Raw genomic sequence first — 21,025 nt, forward strand, 5'->3', positions numbered from 1 at the left:
AGTGTGTATATTAGTGTGCAGGGTGTGTGTAGTGTGTATTGTACAGTGTTTGTATATTAGTGTGCAGGGTGTGTGTAGTGTGTATATTACAGTGTGCAGGGTGTGTGTAGTGTGTATATTAGTGTGCAGGGTGTGTAGTGTGTATTGTACAGTGTTTGTATATTAGTGTGCAGGGTGTGTGTAGTGTGTATTGTACAGTGTTTGTATATTAGTGTGCAGGGTGTGTGTAGTGTGTATTGTACAGTGTTTGTATATTAGTGTGCAGGGTGTGTGTAGTGTGTATATTACTGTGTGCAGGGTGTGTGTAGTGTGTATATTAGTGTGCAGGGTGTGTAGTGTGTATTGTACAGTGTTTGTATATTAGTGTGCAGGGTGTGTGTAGTGTGTATATTACTGTGTGCAGGGTGTGTGTAGTGTGTATATTAGTGTGCAGGGTGTGTAGTGTGTATTGTACAGTGTTTGTATATTAGTATGCAGAGTGTGTGTAGTGTGTATATTACAGTGTGCAGGGTGTGTAGTGTGTATTGTACAGTGTGTGTATATTACAGTGTGTAGGATGGGTGCAGGTATATACACAAACACAGTTAGTCGGAAGTGTTCGCTTCATTTGAAACCTGATTATTCCACCATTTGTTTAGTGTAATAAATACTATTCATTAAAAGCGTCCACAATTTCCCAGTGACGTATTTCCAGGGCTCTGCACTGATTGGCTCACAGAAAGGTCAGGGAGGACTGTCTCTGATTGGCCCACAGAGAGGACAGGGAGTATTGTCTCTGATTGGCCAGGGAAGACAGGGAGGACTGTCCCACATACACACTCACACCCACACAAACAGACACACACTCACATAGACACACTGCTTATCTACTGCAGTCAATTTAAATGTAAATACATGTAAAATAATATTTTAGTGAAAAACGTTTATTACAATAACAAAATAAAACTTTACAACAAAGTAGGAAAACTACATACAGGAGAGTTTCCACAGAGAGAGAGAGAGAGAGAGAGAGAGAGGGAGGGAGGGAGAGGGAGGTGGAGACACTGGGCTGACACTGTGCCACTCCTGGCACAGCTCTCACTGTACACAGTAATCAGACTCAAATATTTCCTTGGCCCAAAGCCCACAGTGCTCCAGCCGTCCACAGTGCTCTACTACAATGAGTCACATCTGTGTGTGTTCAGTGCCCCCCGGTGGATGGTCTGGGCACTGCAGACCCCCGGGGGTCAGTCTGAGACAGGGACACTGTGAGCTACTGCCTGTGTCCCTCTTCCACTGTCAGTGGTCTCCTATCCTCTCCCTCTCTCTCTCTCTCTCTCTCTCTCTCTCTCTCAAATCAGGTCAGTGCCAGTACAGTGTCATATCTCTCTCTCCTTCTCTCTGCTCCCCCTTCAACACATGAGTGTGTATTCAGTGTCCCCACCCCGTCAGCCCAGCTCCTCTCGGGTCTTGCCCTGAATGCGCGGCATCTTCTTGCTGGACGAGTCCTCCAGCTCTTTGGCCTTGTAGTAGTGAGGGGCCACTTCCAAGAGCCAGGTGCTGTCGATCTCGATCACCTGCAGGGGGAGGAGAGAGTCAGTCAGCGTGTCAGTGTCTCAGGCAGTGTGCTGTGAGCCTGGTCCGGGTGTGGGAGTGTGTGCTGGTGTCAGGGTGCTCGTGTCAGTGTGTCAGTGTTCCGTGGTGCTCGTGTCAGTGTTCCGTGGTGCTCGTGTCAGTGTGTCAGTGTTCCGTGGTGCTCGTGTCAGTGTGTCAGTGTTCCGTGGTGCTCGTGTCAGTGTGTCAGTGTTCCAGGTGACCTGTCTCATGAACTCCTTGGTGGTGAAGACCAGCTCGTGGTAGATGATCCAGCGCGGCTGCTCCTCAAACAGGGCCGAGTTGGGGTGGATGTAGACGGTCTGTTGGTGCTTCACGGTGCGGTACCCCGACTTACTGAGGCGGGACGTGTGGTAGAAGTAGCCGGCCGTCACCGCCTGCACCGAGAGGGAGAGAGAGGGACAGATCAATCAGTCAGTCAGAGAGAGTGATGCAGCGATGGCAAGATCGAAGGGAGGAGTGTGCACTTTGCGTGTGGGGGAAGGTGTGTACATTGTGTAGGGGGGGTCTGTACCTTGCGTATGGGGGTGGCGTCTCCCTGGCAGCTGCTCAGCTCCACCTCGATCCTCTCCATCAGCCCCTCGAGCTGCTCCCGCACGTCTCGCGCCCTCTTCATCGAGCGGAACTGGATGAAGTTCTCATAACACCACTGAGTGGAGTAACCGCTCTCCACCCACTGCAACACAACACACAACACAACACATTAATAACACCGCACTGAGTGGGCTAGCCACTCTCCACCCGCTGTGCACACACAGAGAGACAGTACACACGCTGTACACACACACCTGTGTGTAGACATTGAGCAGCACCAGGTGGTCTCCGCCCGGCACGATGAAGTTCATGCGAGCGTTGTCTGCGTGAACCACCTTGTCCTTGGGCCTGTAGAACACCGAGTTATTGACCGACAGCATGGCAGCGATGGTCAGTACCTCCTCCGAGCACTTGTACCTGAGAGGGGGAGAGGCAGCGTCAGTGCGTCACAGTGTCTGTCAGTCAGCATGTCAGTCTGTCAGTGTGTTAGCAAGTCAGTCAGCTGTTTATTATTGTCACTGTTCCAGTGTTTTATTGACAGTGTATTAGTGTGAAGCCCTGTGCCGGAGCGTGAAGCCCCACGTCTGTGTCGGAGCGTGAAGCCCTCTGACGGAGCGTGAAGCCCTGTGGCGGTGCGTGATGCCCTGTGGTGGTGCGTAACGCAGTACTCACTGCTCGGACGCCAGGATCATCTTTGACAGCATGGGGTCAACTGGCAGCTCAGCCATCCTGCGGCCCAACTGTGGAGACAGACACACACAGTCAGAGTCACTGACACTCTCCCTCTCTGCCTCTCTCACTCTGCCATGGCATCTCTCTCTCCCTCAGTACCTTAGTCAGTTCCCCCCGGTGGTTCAGAGCCCCCAGTGCGTACAGCTGCTCCAAGGCCAGCACCAGCGTCTCGTGGGGTGGGGGGTCCATGAAGTCAAAGTGGATCAGGTCATTGATACCTGAGAGAGGGAGACAATTAGTGTATCTGTATTATCCGTCTGTCTCTCAGTCTCCCTTCCTTTCTCTTCCCATCTCTCCATCCCTCTCGCTCTCATTCTCTCGCTCACCCAGGCTCTTGAGCAGCAGCACCACGTTGCCCAGGTTGGTCCTCTGGATCTCGGGCACGGTCGTCTCCTCCATCTCATGCTTGAAGGCCCAGGCAGTGTACAGACGGAAGCACTTCCCCGCTGCCACTCGCCCTGCCCGCCCCGCGCGCTGATTCGCTGACGCCTGCAGAGACACAGGAGGAGAGCCAATCAGCACACACACACACACACACACACACACACACACACAGTCACAGAGCCAATCAGCACACACACACACAGAGCCAATCTGCACACACACACGGCCACAGGCACAGAGCCAATCTGCACACACACACAAAGCGAGGGTCAGCGTTACCCGGGAGCAGGGCGTGACGATGAGGGACTCCATGCCCGTCCTGGCGTTGTAGCTCTTCTGTTTGCAGAAGCCGGGGTCGATCACATAGATTATGCCGTCGATCGTCAGGGACGTCTCTGCGATATTTGTCGCCACAACCACCTGCCACGGCATCCAAGCAGAGACGGAGAGGTCAGGACAGCCTGACCGACTGGACATGGCAGGAGGACATCAATACACACACTGAGTGCCCACAGAGACACACAGAGAGAGGGACAGACACCAGACAGACACACAGAGACACACAGAGAGAGGGACAGACACCAGACAGACACACAGAGATGCACAGAGAGAGGGACAGACTCCAGACCAACACACAGAGAGAGGGACAGACACCAGACAGACACACAGAGACGCACAGAGAGAGGGACAGACACCAGACAGACACACACTCAGACAGAGACGCACCTTCCTGGCGCCAGGTGGCGTGGGGCTGAAGATCTTGGCCTGCATGTCGGAGGGCAGGTTGGCGTAGATGGGCAGCACGATGAGCTCGGCGATGCGGGAGCCCAAGCGCCGGCACCGGTCCTGCAGCATCTCACAGCAAGCCTCGATCTCCTCCTGCGGGGGGAAGAGGGAGAGAGAGAGGGTTATGTGTCTCCACACGTCTCAAGGTTATCGCAGCGCGGTGTGACACTGAAACAGCGCGGGGCACAGTCGACGCAGTGCGGTGCGTTACCTGTCCCGTGAGGAACACCAGGATGTCCCCGGGGGCCTGGGTGACATGGATCTGCAGCACGGACACCACACAGGCGTCCAGGTAGTCCGCCTCCGGGGCCTGGGGGGACGACAAAGGGTCAGAAACACCCAGCACATGTGTAGATGTCCGTATTCATAACCTCTCCCCTCTCTCTCTCTCACAACCCACCTCCTCACCTTGGTGTAGAAGATGTCAACTGGGAAGCGGCGGCCCGGCACCCTGAACACGGGTGCGTTGTCGAAGAAGGTGGAGAAGCGCTCGGTGTCCAGGGTGGCACTGGCGATCAGGACCTTCAGGTCGGGCCGGAAGCGGGCGATGTCCTTGATCAGGCCGAACAGCACATCCGTGTGCAGGGTGCGCTCGTGGGCCTCGTCTATGATCACCACACTGACACAGAGCAGGGGGTTACACACACACACACACGTACTGACTGACTGGCACTGCAGTACCTCAAACCAGAGAGAGAGTCAGTCAGTCAGTGTGTCAGTCAGTCAGTGTGTCAGTCAGTCAGTGTGTCAGTCAGTCAGTCAGTCAAGTGTGTCAGTCAGTACCTGTAGCTGGCCAGGTCTGGCTCGGTGAGGAACTCTCTCAGTAACATGCCATCTGTCATGTACTTCAGCACAGTGCGCTCAGAGGTGCAGTCCTCAAACCTGATACTGTACCCCACCTACACACACAGACGGAGAGAGAGGGTTAATACAGTCCTCATAACTGAAACTATGCCCAAACTACACACTGCCGCAGCTCTATAAACGGGTCAGCAGTGAATTCACAGAGTAACAATGATACATATATTTCAGACAGGTACACAGATAGATGTATATATACAAGTCATTTCAGTCCCTATCAGTGCGCCAGTTCATCTGACAGAAAGTGACGTCTACCTCATTGCCCAGCTTGACGCCCACTTCCTGGGCCACCCTGGCCGCCACACTCATGGCCGCCACTCTGCGGGGCTGGGTGCAGCCAACCTTCTTCCCCCCTTCTGTGTAGCCCTGCGAGAGAGAGAGAGGGGGGATTTAATATACAGACACTGTACGCTCACACTCTCTCACACCAATCCACAGCCCCCGGCCCGGCTCACCTCCTCCAGCAGGTACTGGGGTATCTGTGTGGTCTTGCCGGAGCCTGTCTCGCCCTCGATGATGAGGATCTGGTGCTCCGCGATGGCCGCCAGCAGGTCCTCCCTGTAGGGGAACACAGGCAGACTGCGCCGCACCTCCGCCAGGCTCTGACGGGCGCGCTGGGCCTCCGACACGGCCTCCTGCTCTCCCTGCTCCTCCTGGGGGGGGCAGCATTGAGCATTAGTCAGACAGTTGGTGTGTCAGTCAGTGTGTCAGCCAGTCAAGTCAGTCAGGCAGTGTGTCAGCCAGTCAGTGTGTCAGTGTGTCAGTCAATCCCTGCTATGGTACAGATTGTATTTAAAGTACAGACAGACAGGCAGGCAGTACAGACCTGTGCTCTGGTGCCCTTCATGGTGACGGCGCTGACGAAGTTGATCATCTCCTCGTCCTCCAACACCAGCTGGTACTTCTCCCGCTCCTCCTCCATGCCGCGCTCCCGGGCATCCTTCGCTCCAAAGTGCAGGGAGGCCGCCCCCAGCCTCTCCTCCTCCCAGCGGCCCTGCTCCCCCCCGCCGCTCCACGTGCCCTCCCCTCCTGCTCGCTCACTGTCCCTCTCCTCCACCTCAGCTCGCTCCGGCACGGTCTGAGAGAGACAGAGAAAGAGAGAGACAGGTTAATACGAGCCACCACAAACACACAGTACCGCAAAAGACTGAAAGCACACTCCCTCCCTCCCCGTACCTTGGTCCTCTTCTCCTCGGGCATGTAGTAGCGGTTGCTCCTCTCCTCACGCTCCCTCTCGCCGGCCTTCTTGTAGTCCTGGGCCAGATCCCGCACAGTGCGCTTGTACTGCAGCTCCTCGCGCTCACGCCGGGTCAACGGCTGGTCCTGGAACAGCAGCTCCTCATCCGCGATCTCCTGCTCCAGCTCCTGCAGCTTCTCCTGCTCGCGCCGGGACAGGTACTGCCGCCGGGACTGCTTACGGAGCTCTGGCAGCTGGGGGGGAGAGGAGAGCAGAGGGACATGGGAGAGATGGAGGAGAGGACAATTAACAGCAGATTACAAGAGTAACCGAATTATAATAATAATAATAATAATAATAATAATAAAATATTTAAATTTCGTACCATTTTCTTCTGATCCTCCTCGGCCATCTTCAGTCTCTTCTGGGCCTCTTCATATGCCTGACAGACAGACAGATGAATGTTAGGTCTCCTCTTTCCCACTTCCTGTTGTATCTCCAGTACATGATAAGTCTTGTTCTTGTCTGATTCAGACACACACCTCCCCCTCTCCTCCCTTTCCCACTCCCGCTCTCGTCCCCCTCTTCTCCCTCTATCTCCCTGTCCCTGTCTTCTCCCTCTCTCTCCCTCTCTCTCATTTGTCTCCCCCCTCCCTCTCCCTCTCCTGTCTCCCCCGTCCCTCTCCCTCTCTCCTGTCTCTGCCCCGACCCTCTCCCTCTCTCTGTCTCTGCCCCATCCCTCTCCCTCTCTCTCCTGTCTCTCCCCTGTCCCTCTCCCTCGCTCTCCTGTCTCTCACCCTTTCCCTCTCTCTCTCGGTACCTTCTTGTCATTTCTCTCCAGTATGTGCCGGGTCTTGTCTTTGTCTCTCCGCTTCACTCTCTCAGCGAACGCGTCCCTCTCCTCCAGGTCCTGTAGCCGCTCCCTCTCCTCCTTCTCCCACTCCTCCTCCTCCTCCTCGCCCTTCCCCGTCAAACCCGTGGCTGCCTTCTTACTGTGGAGAGAGGAGGAGAAGGGAGGAGTCAGAGAGAGAGAGAGAGAGAGAGAGAGAGAAGGAGGTCAATAATCACTCAACTGCCCGGGCACTACAACACGTAATCAATGTCTGGACTATCAAACACAGCTTCATCTTTTCCTTCTCTCTCATCACCTCTTGTCCTCCTCTCCAGACGAAGAGCTCTCCTCTCGTTTCTGTCGCAGGTTTTTCCTCTTCTTCCCCTTCTCCTTGCCCCTGTCCCTCCCTGCTCCTCCTCTAGTCTTCCCTGTGGCTTGCTCAGTCTCCTCCTCGCTCTCGCTCTCCTCCAGCAGGGTGTAGGTGCGGTTCTTTCTATCCATCTCGATCGCCTCTCGCTCCCTTGCTCTGATGGGCCGTTCCACCACCTCCTTCCGGGGGACCTGAGAGAGAGTGAATTCATACAGTGCGAAGACACAGATGGATTCACTGACTATTAGACTACATTAACATGCCACTTTTAAAACTGACTGATACATTGACACACTGACTGACTGATACCTTGCCGTACAGTTCCATTGCGAAGGCGGAGGTGGTGCTGTTGACATCGATGGCGCCGGTGTCTCGCAGGCGGGTCAGGAAGTCCTGTGGGCTGGTGCTACGCCGGGCCGTGCCAATCAGGAACTGGACCACGCAGCGGTCACTCAGCCCCAGGACAGAGTGCAGCTTGTCACTCACCCACTGCTCCAGATTGGCCATTCTGGGGGAGAGAGAGAGTGAAGAGGGGAGGTAGCGAGGGAAAGGGGCGATAGAGAAGAGAGGAAGAGAGAGGGGGTGGGTGTCAGTACACACACACTGACAGACTGGACAGTACAGCACATACACACTGACAGACTGTGTACAGTACAGCACATACACACTGACAGACTGGACAGTACAGCACATACACACTGACAGACTGGACAGTACATACATACACACTGACAGACTGGACAGTACAGCACATACACACTGACAGACTGGACAGTACAGCACATACACACTGACAGACTGGACAGTACAGCACATACACACTGACAGACAGTACAGCACATACACACTGACAGACTGGACAGTACAGCACATACACACTGACAGACAGTACAGCACATACACACTGACAGACTGGACAGTACAGCACATACACACTGACAGACAGTACAGCACATACACACTGACAGACTGGACAGTACAGCACATACACACTGACAGACAGTACAGCACATACACACTGACAGACTGGACAGTACAGCACATACACACTGACAGACTGGACAGTACAGCACATACACACTGACAGACTGGACAGTACAGCACATACACACTGACAGACTGTGTACAGCACATACACACTGACAGACTGGACACACAGTTAGCACACTGGCTGACCCATTGGACACTACTGTTCTGTATTGTGTGGCTACACTGAACCCCAGTAGACTGGACTGCACAGCCGCTAAAGAGTGAAGTCAATGGCCTCTCACACTGCATCGCACTGCACGGCCACAGATCAGCTCAGCGCTGGCCGCACAGCCTGCTGTTACTGCGGGTCCCGCAGCAGACAGTCACTCAGGGAAGTATTTACTTGTTGTCAGCAGATCCCTCGACGCGGTAAAAGTTACAGTTTTCTCCGTCTCTCCCTCAGTTTCTCCTTCTCCCTCTCTCTGTCCGCGGGTTTCTATCCCCTCATCGCCCGCAACGCGGTGGGCTGACTGCGCTCGCCTCTCGATGTGGATCCGACCGCTCGACGCTCCGGGATCACAGACTCCAGCGCACAGCACAGCGCGCATGCGCGGCCCGCCACCCGGAAGAGCAAGCGCCACACCGGAAGTGCAAGAAGGTAAACACCATAGAAATTCAAATTAATTCATGGTTTAGTCATTGAATAATTCAGAACCAAGCCACTTATATATTTAATCACGAATAAGATTAGATCTGTTTTAAATTACTTCAATGATTCTATCCAGCTATGTATTACTTACAAAAAATGAAAAAAAAAATGTTTTAAACTATGCGCTTTCTCTGATAGACCTACTTGTGTAAAGATCTTTTTTGGAGTTGTTCCCTGAAGTCTTGGAAGGATTTTTTTTTTTTAAATAAATGTACTGTTTGGCTTCTATGAATACACTAAAGAAACATAAACTTAATTAAGCTTCTTATTATATTGTCATAATTCCACATTGGCATCATTGTAAATGTACTCATAAAAAATAATTGTCTTTGCAAATGAAATCAAATAGTATATTTAAAGTATTCCACCCTCAATTCTAAAGCATTCTAAAACAATGATGTGTCTGTTTACCAAAGTTAATGTACTTTTTGTATTGTAGACCCCTGGCGCTTTTTGCTTATCTGTGCTTATCAATACAAAAATAATAATAATACAAAATGAATGAATACATAAATAGGACCTCTAGGATAGAAGATGTTTGAAGAATTGTTTTAGTACCTTGTATTAACTGTGCAGCTGAGTGAGATTTCAGTGAAGTGAGATGGTCTGGGGGGAGCAGTGCTGGGTGCTGGTAAAGTGAGGTGTGTGTGGGGGGGGAATTCATTGTGCCAAACCCCTAAATTCCCCCAAGTTCAAAATATTATCCCACATTTCCTCCATAAAAAAGTTGCCCAGAAATTTCCCCCTGGGCTCTTAAAAATCCCGGGAAATCCTCCGATCTGGCAACAGTGATTGTGTGTAATACCCGAGTGACGCGATGACTTTACCAATTGACGATTGGCTCTTTTACTGAGAAGGCGGGACTTATTTCGCCACATCGGTGTTTGATGACGTAAACCGAAGTGCATTATGGGCGTCGGGGCGATTTTTCAGAGATCGTGGTTGGACTTGGTTCGCTTTGTATCTGAAATCTATGTTCAGACGCGTCTCGGAGCACAAAGACAGCAGATTAGTGATGCTGACGTCAGGCCTGCACTGAACCAGCATCGCTTTTATAGTTCAAAAGGGCAAACAGTCGTATTATGGGAGATTAAAAAAAACTGCAAAGCTGCGTTTGTCCTCCACCACCGTGACTGCAAGTGGACTTTGAACTGAAATAATGAGTGGATTATACACGCGTTCAACCAGCAAGAGGAGCGACATGGATGTCATTTTACCAGCTGTCCTGGCGAGGAGGACGGGCTGTGTGCGTCCCGGTCCGGTAGCGGAGAGAAGATACTAGCGGTACATCAGGTTAGACAGTTTTATTTTCACAACTGGTAAATTAACTTGTGAATAGCGATTAGCTGTGGGATCTGTGCCGATCGGGTTCAATCGGGTCTGTGTGTCCCGGCCGGGTCCGGGTCGGGTCGGTCCGTCTCGGTTCTGCACGGGTCCGGGTCCAAACTTTAAAATAATGGACGGGTCGGGGTCAGGCTAGGGCTGGGCGATAAATCGATATCAATAATTATCACGGTAATTACTTCTCACGATAACGATATAAAGACGTGTAGATAATTCGGTACGGTCCAATCACCTGTGTGACGCAGCAGCGTGCGGAGAAGCGACACTAAGGACGTCCCCCAAACACACTGGCGCCTCGGCTGAGTTACTGAAGGCCGGTTTATACTTCTGCGTAGGTCCCGCAGACGCGCCGACGTCACTCCTCAGGGATCAACAGCGCGTCTCTGCGTCTGCGCATCAGGCCAGCGCTGATTGGCTGAGCAGGATATTCTGAGAGCCGCCCCCAGTCGCTCAGTGCTGGGGACCGGTGTGTGTCTGTGTGTAGCGCCGCCGCAGAGAAACCGACATACGAAAGTATTTATCTCCTCATCCACAAAACGCATTTGTCCACATAATTAGTATTTTGTCCCTCGAACTGCACATTTCGTTAATATATGGGCTGTGATTGGCTGATTCTTGTAAAATCTTGGTAGCAAAAGGCACTGCGATTGGCTGATTCTGGGTCAATTCCTGGTATCGATGTGAGCTGTGATTGGCTGATTCTCGGTTAATATTTGGTAGCAATACGCTGGAGGCTGTGATTGGCTGATTTTTTATCAATTCTTGGTAGCGATACGGGTTTTTTGTGATTGGCTAATTTCTGGTCAATTCTTGGCAGTGATGGAGGCTGTGATTGGGCAGGGGGACCAGCCAGGCTGTGGCAAGAGACGGGGGAGGCGGGGCCGTGAACACATGATAATGAGTGATGTCTGTTCCTTACTGAATTCCTTGCTCGTTATATGTAACTATAATTAATAGTTAATATTATATTGAAATAATGATTGCTATATATTATTGTTGTGACTTACAATATACACAAATACTGTAGCACATTAATAGATGCATACATGAGGTAAAGCAATTCTCACAATAATAATGAGCATTGTTTCATTAATTATGATGTCATTAATTTTGTTATACATTCATTGAACTAATTTTCGTCCCGATCTGTAGAAAACAAAAAGCTGCTTCCGCCCAACGTGGGGCTCGAACCCACGACCCTGAGATTAAGAGTCTCATGCTCTACCGACTGAGCTAGCCGGGCTGCGCAGGACACCCGGACCGGGGCCCTAGACACGTGACCGGCAGTGACGTCTCCGCGCTCCTTTTTTTCCATCCTTCCAGAGAGACGGAGAGAGAGAGAAACCCCAAAAGGATGCAAATATCTGATTGTATTGAAAGTGAAGAGATCGTTAATTGTACGATAACTCCGTGTTAAATTATGTATGTTTAAACATGTAATTGAATAGCAAACCCTTTACTCACTGGCTGCGCTGCGACTTCAAATAGGAAACTACTAACGACTGGCACTTACAAACAACATGACTAAATCAATCGCCAGCTGTGGCAGGAGACTGCGTGTCTGTTCCTGAATGCAGATAGTAATTCTCACAATTACAACTACCATTGTTCAGTTTAATTAAGATGAATATATGCCATGAATTTAGTATCTGGTACTTCGTAATAGATTCATTTAACACGTGTCTTCATCCTGGTCTGTGGAAAACAAAAGACAGCGTCCGCCCAACGTGGGGCTCGAACCCACGACCCTGAGATTAAGAGTCTCATGCTCTACCGACTGAGCTAGCCGGGCTGCACAGGACCTGAACACGTGACCGGCAGTGACGTTCCACACACGTAAATTAATAAGAAAGCAAAATCACTGAAAACAATCCCTCCGCCAGACTTTCACAAACTGACAGGATTTCATGATATGATAGGCTGGTGTGATTCGTGGTAGCTATACGGGCTGTGATTGGCTGATTCTCGGCAATTCCTGGTAGTAAAAGAGACTGCGATTGGCTGATATTCGGTCAATTCTTGGTAGCGATACGGGCTGTGTGTGTTCGGTAAATTTCTGGTAAATTCTTAGTGGCGATAGAGGCTGTGATATCTCAAATATGTGTAATTGTTATTATGACATACAATATACAAATACTTTATTACATATGCCAGTTCATAAAAGTATTCCAATTCTTTTTCAAAACATCCTAAGAGGATGAATCATATTATGCATAGTGTATAGGAATATTCAATATGAGGCCTGTAGATTGGAACTCACTTGCGCGTCAGGATAAGCCGGAACATTTAGCGGCGGGGCGGGTCCAGCTGCTCCAGGACTTTCTAGTAGACGGGTGGTTCAGGCAACACACAGTGCACCTGAGTGTCTCCGTCATAATCAGCTCATGGACCCCATAGCCGGTCAGCTGCTTCCCACTGTCAGGACAGAACACCCTAACCTTCCACAGGTGATAGGGCATCCATACCAGCAGCCTGCGTGTGAAGAAGCGCTCTGGTGTTGGAGCCTGGTGGTAGATGAGGGACTGGTGGCTCATACCAGAGCTTCACATCAGGCTGCTTCTTGCCCGTGTGAAAGAGGGTGGAGGAAATCCACCTCTGATCTTGAGAGGGGATTGTCGCCTTCATTTTACCAGACAGTCAAAATGGAGCCGGACCAGGAGCCAGAGCTGGAGCAGCAGAGGCAACAAGCTCAATTGTTGATTGTCAATTGACAGTTGTCCGCAGCCTATATGACAAGTTGAACAATCTATTACCATTGACATGGTAAGTGAAGGACATGTAGGAGCTGGGGCAGGAGCTGGAACTGGAGACAGAGCAGGAGCAGGAACTGGGGCAGGATCTGGAGCAGGAGCAGGAACTGGGGCCAAAGCAGGAGCAGCAGGAGGAGCAGGAGACTGGGGCCGGGGCAGGAGCAGGGGCAGGAACTGGGGCTGGAGCAGGAGCAGGAGCAGGAGCAGGGGCAGAGGTACAGGCAGGGATAGGGCCAGATGTGGAGGCAGGCGGTCCACTTGTAGCCTGTTTTAAAAATAACAATGAAACAGAATCCAAGCTTCCCAGCTTCAGCAACATGGTTTATGTCGAAAAGCCTGGATGAGATTACCTTTTTGGGATGGAATCCACACCAGCAACTCTGTGAGGCAACAAATAAAGTTGCCTGTCCACGGACCTGAATTGGGCATTTCTCTATCTATAACAGTAACACATTTAATCGCTTGTCCATTAAGAAGAAACATTTAGATTGTTACATGGCTTTATACTGGATTTCCCATTATCTCTGGTCAATACATACCCTCTGAAAGATCTCAAACCATCTCTTCTGGCGCACAGCAGGTCTGTTGCCTGCATCGGTAGGCCGAACCCCCGTGCTGGCAAATCGCCGTAGGCGGGACATCCACTCCCGTCCACCATGGCCTTGTGCTGTTTTGGTTTGGACATGATCCAAACCACTCAATAAACTCAATGAAATAAATCAAGACAGTCATAATAAAAATCAGCTTGAGTGATTTCACTCATTTACACAGCAGTGGCCATTAGTGGGCTAATAACAAGAGACGCCACAGTAACTAATGTGAGGTAAAAGCATCTGTCATTACTCCCTGAAATGCTGTAGCCATAGTGTAACACAGACAAATGATAAGCTCTCGATTACTAAATTCAACCTTAATTGAAGTAACCATCAATCATTTCTTAATCAGAGCATTTTAATTATTTTAAACAGTCGGGGTTTTAAGTTAAGTATAGAATTGCATAAAAAAATATTAAAGAACCAATTTGAAAAGTAAAATCTAAGCAGATTGTTAATTCAATTGAGGTTGAATGAAGTAAGTGAGAGTGCGGTCGGGTCGGGGCTCAGAGCATCTCAAACACGATTATATAAAGACTCGACTCGAGTCAGAGATCGTATAAGAGCAGAGACCGGCAGCAGCCAATGAGAATCGAGCACATCGACGAAAATAAAGTTACATTATTTTGAGTATTTGATTTAGATTTTCATCAGAATTTATTAAAATACTTCTAATAACAATAGTTGTTTGTTTGCGGGTCCGGTATTGGTTATAGAAAGCTGGAATGGCGAGTACGGATTGGCCGAGAATTTGCCAGTCGAAAGTGTCGCAGGTAGGCAGGACAGGGGGCCTTAAACACGTGACAGGCAGTGACGTTATTTTAGTAATAGATTCATTTAACACGTGTCTTCATCCTGGTCTGTGGAAAACAAAAGACAGCGTCCGCCCAACGTGGGGCTCGAACCCACGACCCTGAGATTAAGAGTCTCATGCTCTACCGACTGAGCTAGCCGGGCTGCACAGGACCTGAACACGTGACCGGCAGTGACGTTCCACACACGTAAATTAATAAGAAAGCAAAATCACTGAAAACAATCCCTCCGCCAGACTTTCACAAACTGACAGGATTTCATGATATGATAGGCTGGTGTGATTCGTGGTAGCTATACGGGCTGTGATTGGCTGATTCTCGGCAATTCCTGGTAGTAAAAGAGACTGCGATTGGCTGATATTCGGTCAATTCTTGGTAGCGATACGGGCTGTGTGTGTTCGGTAAATTTCTGGTAAATTCTTAGTGGCGATAGAGGCTGTGATATCTCAAATATGTGTAATTGTTATTATGACATACAATATACAAATACTTTATTACATATGCCAGTTCATAAAAGTTGTAAAGCAATATATGTATTTTTCCATAATACACTGAATGTCATGTATTGTTCAATTTCCACACAAACTTCTCGAATTGGCCACACCGTCAAGCTGACAACGTACCTGTGCGCCGCAGAGAAACTCAGACGTGTACAGAAAAAAAATCATAATACTAAATACAACATGCAAAAGGATAGAAAAAGGTTACTTGAGCAAACTGATAATGAGTGATGTCCGTTCCTTACTGAATTCCTTGTTCGTTATATGTAACTATAATTAATATAATAGTTCATATTTATTATATTGATATAATGATTGCAATGTATTATTGTTGAGACACGCAATATAGATAAATACTGTGGCAGATATTGTCACAATACTGGGCATTGTTCAATGTGTTATGATAGGTCATTCATTCTGTAATACATTCATTGAACTCATTTTCGTCCCGGTCTGTGGAAAACAAAAAGCTGCATCCGCCCAACGTGGGGCTCGAACCCACGACCCTGAGATTAAGAGTCTCATGCTCTACCGACTGAGCTAGCCGGGCTGCTGTGCGCTGGTCCGCGGCTGCGCACAGGATGGGGCTGGCGTGCTGTGAAGGACAGGCGGGGAGCAGGGTGTCCTCGGAGTGGGGGAGACCACACACCGCAGAACGAGAAAAGATACTGCACACGCACAGTGACGTCACAGTGACACGTCTCCGCGAATCCCAGGTCACACCGAGGAAGGGAGAACAAAACATAAGAATTGCCAAGACGAATCCACGTCACAGACACTCGTAAAGTTGTAACCGACAAGCGCGACGTCACTGCAGCGGCCCCGCCCACCCGGAAGAGCCGGCCGGCTGTGTGTGTGTGTGTGTGTGTGTGTGTGTGTGTGTGTGTACAATAGAGCCTACAGTCCCCGCAATGGCCGCTGTCACGCCGCGCAGCCTGGGCCTCGGCGCCCTCACGCTGCTCAACTTCGTGTTCGTGTTCGGCACCGGCGTGGAGTTCGTCCGCTTCGTGTCCTTCCGGGCGATATATCACAACCTGAGTGGACCGGGCGGGGCCCCGCAGTGTCGAGGTAGGGGTCGGGGCTGTCGCGACACCATGTGTGTGTGTGTGTGTGTGTGTGTACGGGACAGAGGGGTCCTCTACTGCACCTGCAAGAGTGACAATAAAGCACCCCGCTGCTTCCATAAACAGCAAGAGCAGCGCCGGGCACTGAGGTTAGCCCGCTGCAGGATGCAGGCCAGCTGCTAGCAAGGAGATCAGAGCCTAGCACTGCTAGTATTAAGGAGCTCGGTTACTGTATAGACGTGTCTTTTGCACACTGCACACACAGATCAGCACAGTGCAGTAGTGTAGACAGGCAGCACCAGGCTGAGCCCTGCTGGATTGGGCTGGGCTGGACCGGGCTGGACCGGGCTGGACCGGGCTGAGCCCCCTGGTTGGGCTCTAGACAGCCGAGCCGCACCCTGTGCTGTAGCTGCCCGCCGAGAAACTTTCAAAGCGCTGTGCCAGCCCCATCCTGTGCGCAGCCGCAGACCAGCGCACAGCAGCCCGGCTAGCTCAGTCGGTAGAGCATGAGACTCTTAATCTCAGGGTCGTGGGTTCGAGCCCCACGTTGGGCGGATGCAGCTTTTTAGTCGGTTGTTGGTGCATGTCGTTATTAGTTTCATGTTTTAAGTCGCAGTGCAGACACTGCGTAAAGGGTTTGTTTTCAAATATGTTTTTAAATATATAAATATAAATGTTGAGATTAGCTACTTTCATGAACTTGCATATGTTATGTTTTTGTATATAATAACAATTACACATATTTGAGATATCACAGCCTCTATCGCCACTAAGAATTTACCAGAAATTTACCGAACACACACAGCCCGTATCGCTACCAAGAATTGATCAAATATGAGCCAATCGCAGTCTCTTTTACTACCAGGAATTGCCGAGAATCAGCCAATCACAGCCCGTAAAGCTACCACGAATCTTAATCTCAGGGTCGTGGGTTCGAGCCCCACGTTGGGCGGATGAATCAATGTATTACAGAATGAATGACCTATCATAACACATTGAACAATGCCCAGTATTGTGACAATATCTGCCACAGTATTTATCTATATTGCGTGTTTCAACAATAATACATTGCAATCATTATATCAATATAATAAATATGAACTATTATATTAATTATAGTTACATATAACGAACAAGGAATTCAGTAAGGAACGGACATCACTCATTATCAGTTTGCTCAAGTAACCTTTTTCTATCCTTTTGCATGTTGTATTTAGTATTATGATTTTTTTCTGTACACGTCTGAGTTTCTCTGCGGCGCACAGGTACGTTGTCAGCTTGACGGTGTGGCCAATTCGAGAAGTTTGTGTGGAAATTGAACAATTCAGTGTATTATGGAAAAATACATATATTCCCAGACGTGTGCTGTGTGGTGTTTGTGTATTAACCTGTTTTCATGACAGGTTTACAGAAGTGCTGCCAAAGCATTGACAGATGGAAAATAAACACAATCTGAAACATTGCCGTCTCTCCCCGACTCGGATGGCTGTGCAGAGGGCCCGAGACAGCGGTCAGAGATGCACAGTATTAATCTCTCTCTCTTTCTCAGACTCAGTGGGCTGGGCGGAGGCCCTGCGGCGGCGCTCGGTGCTGAGCAGTATGTGTGTGGACGGGGGTCTGATCCTGCTGTTTGCCCTGCAGCACAGCGCCCTCGCCTGGCCGCCCCTCAAACGCCTCTGCCAGGCCGGGCTGGGCGTACTGCACCGGGGCTTCTACACTTTCACCACCGCGCTCACCCTGCAGGTGAGGGGAGAGAGAGGGAGAGAGAGAGAGAGAGAGAGAGAGAGAGAGAGAGAGACTCTCTGTGTGTTTGCATAACGGGGCATCTCTCTCTCTGTCTCTGCAGGTCCTGATGCGGTGCTGGCAGCCAGTGAGCGGCGCCCCCTGCCTGTGGTCGGTGAGCGGTGCACCATGGGACACCTGGCTGCCGCTGCTGTGCTTCATTCTGCACTTCCTGTGCTGGATGGTCATCTGCAGCATCCTGCTCATCTTTGACTACGCTGAGCTGCTGGGCATCAAGCAGGTACTGCACTGTGGGACTGTACTGCACTTTACTACACTGTACGGCTGTATTGGACTAGACTGGAGTTTACCACTCACTATTGTTCTCTTAACATCTCTCTCTCTCAGGTTTACTACCACTGCCTGGGCCTGGGCGACCCCCTGTCCATGAAGTCGCCCCGGGCGCAGCGCCTGTTCTCGCACCTGCGCCACCCCGTGTTCGTGGAGCTGTGCGTGGTGCTGTGGGCACTGCCCTGCCTGCCACTGGACCGGCTGCTGCTGGCCGTGGGGCTGACCACCTACCTGGCGCTGGGCCACTCCCTGGACACGCAGGACTGCGCATACCTGCACGCCCAGCTGCGCAGCAAACTGCAGCTGTTCAGCCAGCCAGTCATGGGGGAGGGTGGGGCCAGCAGCACCAATCACAAGACAGACTGAGGCTCAGGCTGAGAGGGGTGGGGGGAGGTGTGTGTGTGTCTTTCTTTCTATGATTCTGTGTGTGTCCCTCTCTTTCTTTCTGTGTGTCTTTGTGTCTGAGTGTGTCTCTCTCTGTCTGTGTGGCCGTGGGTCTCTGGATGTGTCTCTCTCTGTGTCTGTGGGTCTCTGGATGTGTGTTTCTCTCTTCTTCCTCCTCTATCTGTGTTTCTCTGTCTCTTCCTCTTCCCCACCCACCCTCTCTCTCTGCTCAGGGCTCAGTGTGCAGTATTGCAGTCAGTTGACCCGGCTCTAGCGCTGTGGGGAGACTGAGTGGCTGAGCACTGGAACATGTCCAGTCCAGTCCAGTCTGAGAATGTGTGTTTTCAGAGGGACAGCTGAAAAGCAGCTCAGCTGTGACACGAGGGCCGGGCAGAGCTGGCAGAAGTAGCACGACAGCTTCTACAGAATGCTACGAGCTTGCATCAACTCCTGCTTATAGTTTATACTGTTGAAATGTTACGGTTTTCTGCTTTTTTATTTTATTTTCTCCAAGTTCGGTATCTTTGAGGCGCACATGGTGATACATTTGGGATTTTTCTCGGCTTTGGGGGATTTCCCATTGCGGTTGATATCCTGAAAATGTTGTATTGGAATGTATAGTGTTCCTCCGGTTATCTCTCTCGCTATCTGTCAAACACACTGTCTCCTGTCTGTTACAGGACAGGACAGGACAGAGAGAGAGAGAGAGGAATGGATAGAGCCAGTTAGACACTTAGAGGGAGGGTCAGAAAGTGATAGAGAAGAGATAGACATAAGACACAGAGAGAGGGATATACATGGAGAGAGAGTGAGAAGAGAGAGATGTACAGATAAAGAGGGAGAGAGGCAGAGGAGTGGGGAACACAGCAGACAAGGTGTATTACAAGCTGGCTTATTAGAAATGGCTGCAGAAGTGTTACAGAAATCATGAGAAATAAGACTTCTATATTTATATATTTTTTAAGAGCCAAAAAGGCAGTTTTGTTATCTGTCCGTCTCAGACTGTTATGTTTTGGATGCTGTTTGAAAGCTTCAGTTCATTGTTTTATACTGAAAACTGTATTAGGGACAAGCCAGGCAACAGTGTTGAATACTGTACAATGCAATAAACTGATTCTGTTTGTAATATAAAATAACAAACATAGCATTGGTTTTCATTACATTCTTTTGTGTGAGTGTGTGTGTGTCGCCATGAGTGTATAGGTGTCAGAATGTGTGATTGTGTGAGTGTATCAGTATGGTGTTTATACAGTGAGTATTTGATCCCCTGCTGATTTTGTACGTTTGCCCACTGACAAAGAAATTATCAGTCTATAATTTTAATGGTTGGTGTATTTTAACAGTGAGAGACAGAATAACAGCAAAAAAAATCCAGAAAAACGCATTTCAAAAAAGTTATACATTGATTTGCATGTTAATGAGGGAAATAAGTATTTGATCCCCTATCAATCAGCAAGATTTCTGGCTCCCAGGTGTCTTTTATACAGGTAACGAGCTGAGATTAGGAGCACTCTCTTAAAGGGACTGCTCCTAATCTCAGCTCATTACCTGTATAAAAGACACCTGTCCACAGAAGCAATCAATCAATCAGATTCCAAACTCTCCACCATGGCCAAGACCAAAGAGCTGTCCAAGGATGTCAGGGACAAGATTGTAGATCTACACAAGGCTGGAATGGGCTACAAGCCCATCGCCAAGCAGCTTGGTGAGAAGGTGACAACAGTTGGTGCGATTATTCGCAAATGGAAGAAACACAAAATAACTGTCAGTCTCCCTCGGTCTGGGGCTCCATGCAAGATCTCACCTCGTGGAGTTTCAATGATCATGAGAACGGTGAGGAATCAGCCCAGAACTACACGGGAGGATCTTGTTAATGATCTCAAGGCAGCTGGGACCATAGTCACCAAGAAAACAATTGGTAACACACTACGCCGTGAAGGACTGAAATCCTGCAGCGCCCGCAAGGTCCCCCTGCTCAAGAAAGCACATGTACAGGCCCGTCTGAAGTTTGCCAATGAACATCTGAATGATTCAGAGGAGAACTGGGTGAAAGTGTTGTGGTCAGATGAGACCAAAATTGAGCTCTTTGGCATCAACTCAACTCGCCGTGTTTGGAGGAGGAGGAATGACACCAAGAACACCATCCCCACCGTCAAACATGGAGGTGGAAACATTATGCTTTGGGGGTGTTTTTCTGCTAAGGGGACAGGACAACTGCACCGCATCAAAGGGACGATGGACGGGGCCATGTACCGTCAAATCTTGGGTGAGAACCTCCTTCCCTCAGCCAGGGCATTGAAAATGGGTCGTGGATGGGTATTCCAGCATGACAATGACCTAAAACACACAGCCAAGGCAACAAAGGAGTGGCTCAAGAAGAAGCACATTAAGGTCCTGGAGTGGCCTAGCCAGTCTCCAGACCTTAATCCCATAGACAATCTGTGGAGGAACTGAAGGTTCGAGTTGCCAAACATCAGCCTCGAAACCTTAATGACTTGGAGAGGATCTGCAAAGAGAAACGTCTGACCTCTGTGATCGCCAACAAGGGTTTTGCCACC

General features: G+C 49.9%; 2 protein-coding genes and 5 non-coding genes across 7 annotated transcripts; 2 read left to right on the forward strand and 5 right to left on the reverse strand.

Moving 5' to 3' along the window:
- Positions 1 to 907: 907 nt before the first annotated feature.
- Positions 908 to 8,836, reverse strand: dhx16 (DEAH (Asp-Glu-Ala-His) box polypeptide 16). The gene is made up of 21 exons (XM_066723509.1): positions 8,642 to 8,836; positions 7,579 to 7,777; positions 7,216 to 7,460; positions 6,888 to 7,059; positions 6,453 to 6,509; positions 6,067 to 6,321; positions 5,717 to 5,968; positions 5,346 to 5,543; positions 5,146 to 5,256; positions 4,813 to 4,928; positions 4,438 to 4,648; positions 4,241 to 4,339; positions 3,970 to 4,122; positions 3,523 to 3,663; positions 3,186 to 3,348; positions 2,959 to 3,077; positions 2,800 to 2,867; positions 2,382 to 2,544; positions 2,108 to 2,269; positions 1,797 to 1,970; positions 908 to 1,556 (listed from the first exon to the last, which is right to left on the reverse strand). Exons 2-21 carry the CDS (start codon positions 7,774 to 7,776, stop codon positions 1,428 to 1,430), a joined length of 3,186 nt encoding a protein of 1,061 aa, XP_066579606.1. The 5' UTR covers position 7,777; positions 8,642 to 8,836; the 3' UTR covers positions 908 to 1,427.
- Positions 8,837 to 11,461: 2,625 nt separating this feature from the next.
- Positions 11,462 to 11,534, reverse strand: trnak-cuu (transfer RNA lysine (anticodon CUU)). Its single transcript has one exon. It is a non-coding gene; the product is annotated as a tRNA-Lys (tRNA).
- Positions 11,535 to 12,010: 476 nt separating this feature from the next.
- On the reverse strand, positions 12,011 to 12,083 carry trnak-cuu (transfer RNA lysine (anticodon CUU)). The gene has a single exon. It is a non-coding gene; the product is annotated as a tRNA-Lys (tRNA).
- Positions 12,084 to 14,518: 2,435 nt separating this feature from the next.
- On the reverse strand, positions 14,519 to 14,591 carry trnak-cuu (transfer RNA lysine (anticodon CUU)). The gene has a single exon. It is a non-coding gene; the product is annotated as a tRNA-Lys (tRNA).
- Positions 14,592 to 15,423: 832 nt separating this feature from the next.
- trnak-cuu (transfer RNA lysine (anticodon CUU)) lies at positions 15,424 to 15,496 on the reverse strand. The gene has a single exon. It is a non-coding gene; the product is annotated as a tRNA-Lys (tRNA).
- A 110-nt stretch (positions 15,497 to 15,606) lies between these two features.
- nrm (nurim) lies at positions 15,607 to 19,612 on the forward strand. The gene is made up of 4 exons (XM_066723510.1): positions 15,607 to 16,014; positions 17,560 to 17,753; positions 17,857 to 18,033; positions 18,141 to 19,612. Exons 1-4 carry the CDS (start codon positions 15,858 to 15,860, stop codon positions 18,447 to 18,449), a joined length of 837 nt encoding a protein of 278 aa, XP_066579607.1. The 5' UTR covers positions 15,607 to 15,857; the 3' UTR covers positions 18,450 to 19,612.
- On the forward strand, positions 16,492 to 16,564 carry trnak-cuu (transfer RNA lysine (anticodon CUU)). Its single transcript has one exon. It is a non-coding gene; the product is annotated as a tRNA-Lys (tRNA).
- Positions 19,613 to 21,025: the final 1,413 nt, after the last annotated feature.

This window comes from Amia ocellicauda, chromosome 15, assembly GCF_036373705.1.
Source record: "Amia ocellicauda isolate fAmiCal2 chromosome 15, fAmiCal2.hap1, whole genome shotgun sequence".
Taxonomy (NCBI): Eukaryota; Metazoa; Chordata; class Actinopteri; order Amiiformes; family Amiidae; genus Amia; species Amia ocellicauda.

What these genes read in the sequence shown, in the direction of transcription:
- nrm (XM_066723510.1), top strand. Translation starts at nt 15,858, where the DNA reads ATGGCCGCTGTCACGCCGCGCAGCCTGGGCCTCGGCGCCCTCACGCTG. An exon ending in CGGGGCCCCGCAGTGTCGAG is followed by an intron (nt 16,015 to 17,559) that starts GTAGGGGTCGGG and finishes TCTCTTTCTCAG; the next exon opens with ACTCAGTGGGCTGGGCGGAG. An exon ending in AGCTGCTGGGCATCAAGCAG is followed by an intron (nt 18,034 to 18,140) that starts GTACTGCACTGT and finishes TCTCTCTCTCAG; the next exon opens with GTTTACTACCACTGCCTGGG.
- dhx16 (XM_066723509.1), bottom strand. Translation starts at nt 7,776, where the DNA reads ATGGCCAATCTGGAGCAGTGGGTGAGTGACAAGCTGCACTCTGTCCTG. An exon ending in CAATGGAACTGTACGGCAAG is followed by an intron (nt 7,461 to 7,578) that starts GTATCAGTCAGT and finishes ACTCTCTCTCAG; the next exon opens with GTCCCCCGGAAGGAGGTGGT. An exon ending in TTGACATCTTCTACACCAAG is followed by an intron (nt 4,340 to 4,437) that starts GTGAGGAGGTGG and finishes TCGTCCCCCCAG; the next exon opens with GCCCCGGAGGCGGACTACCT.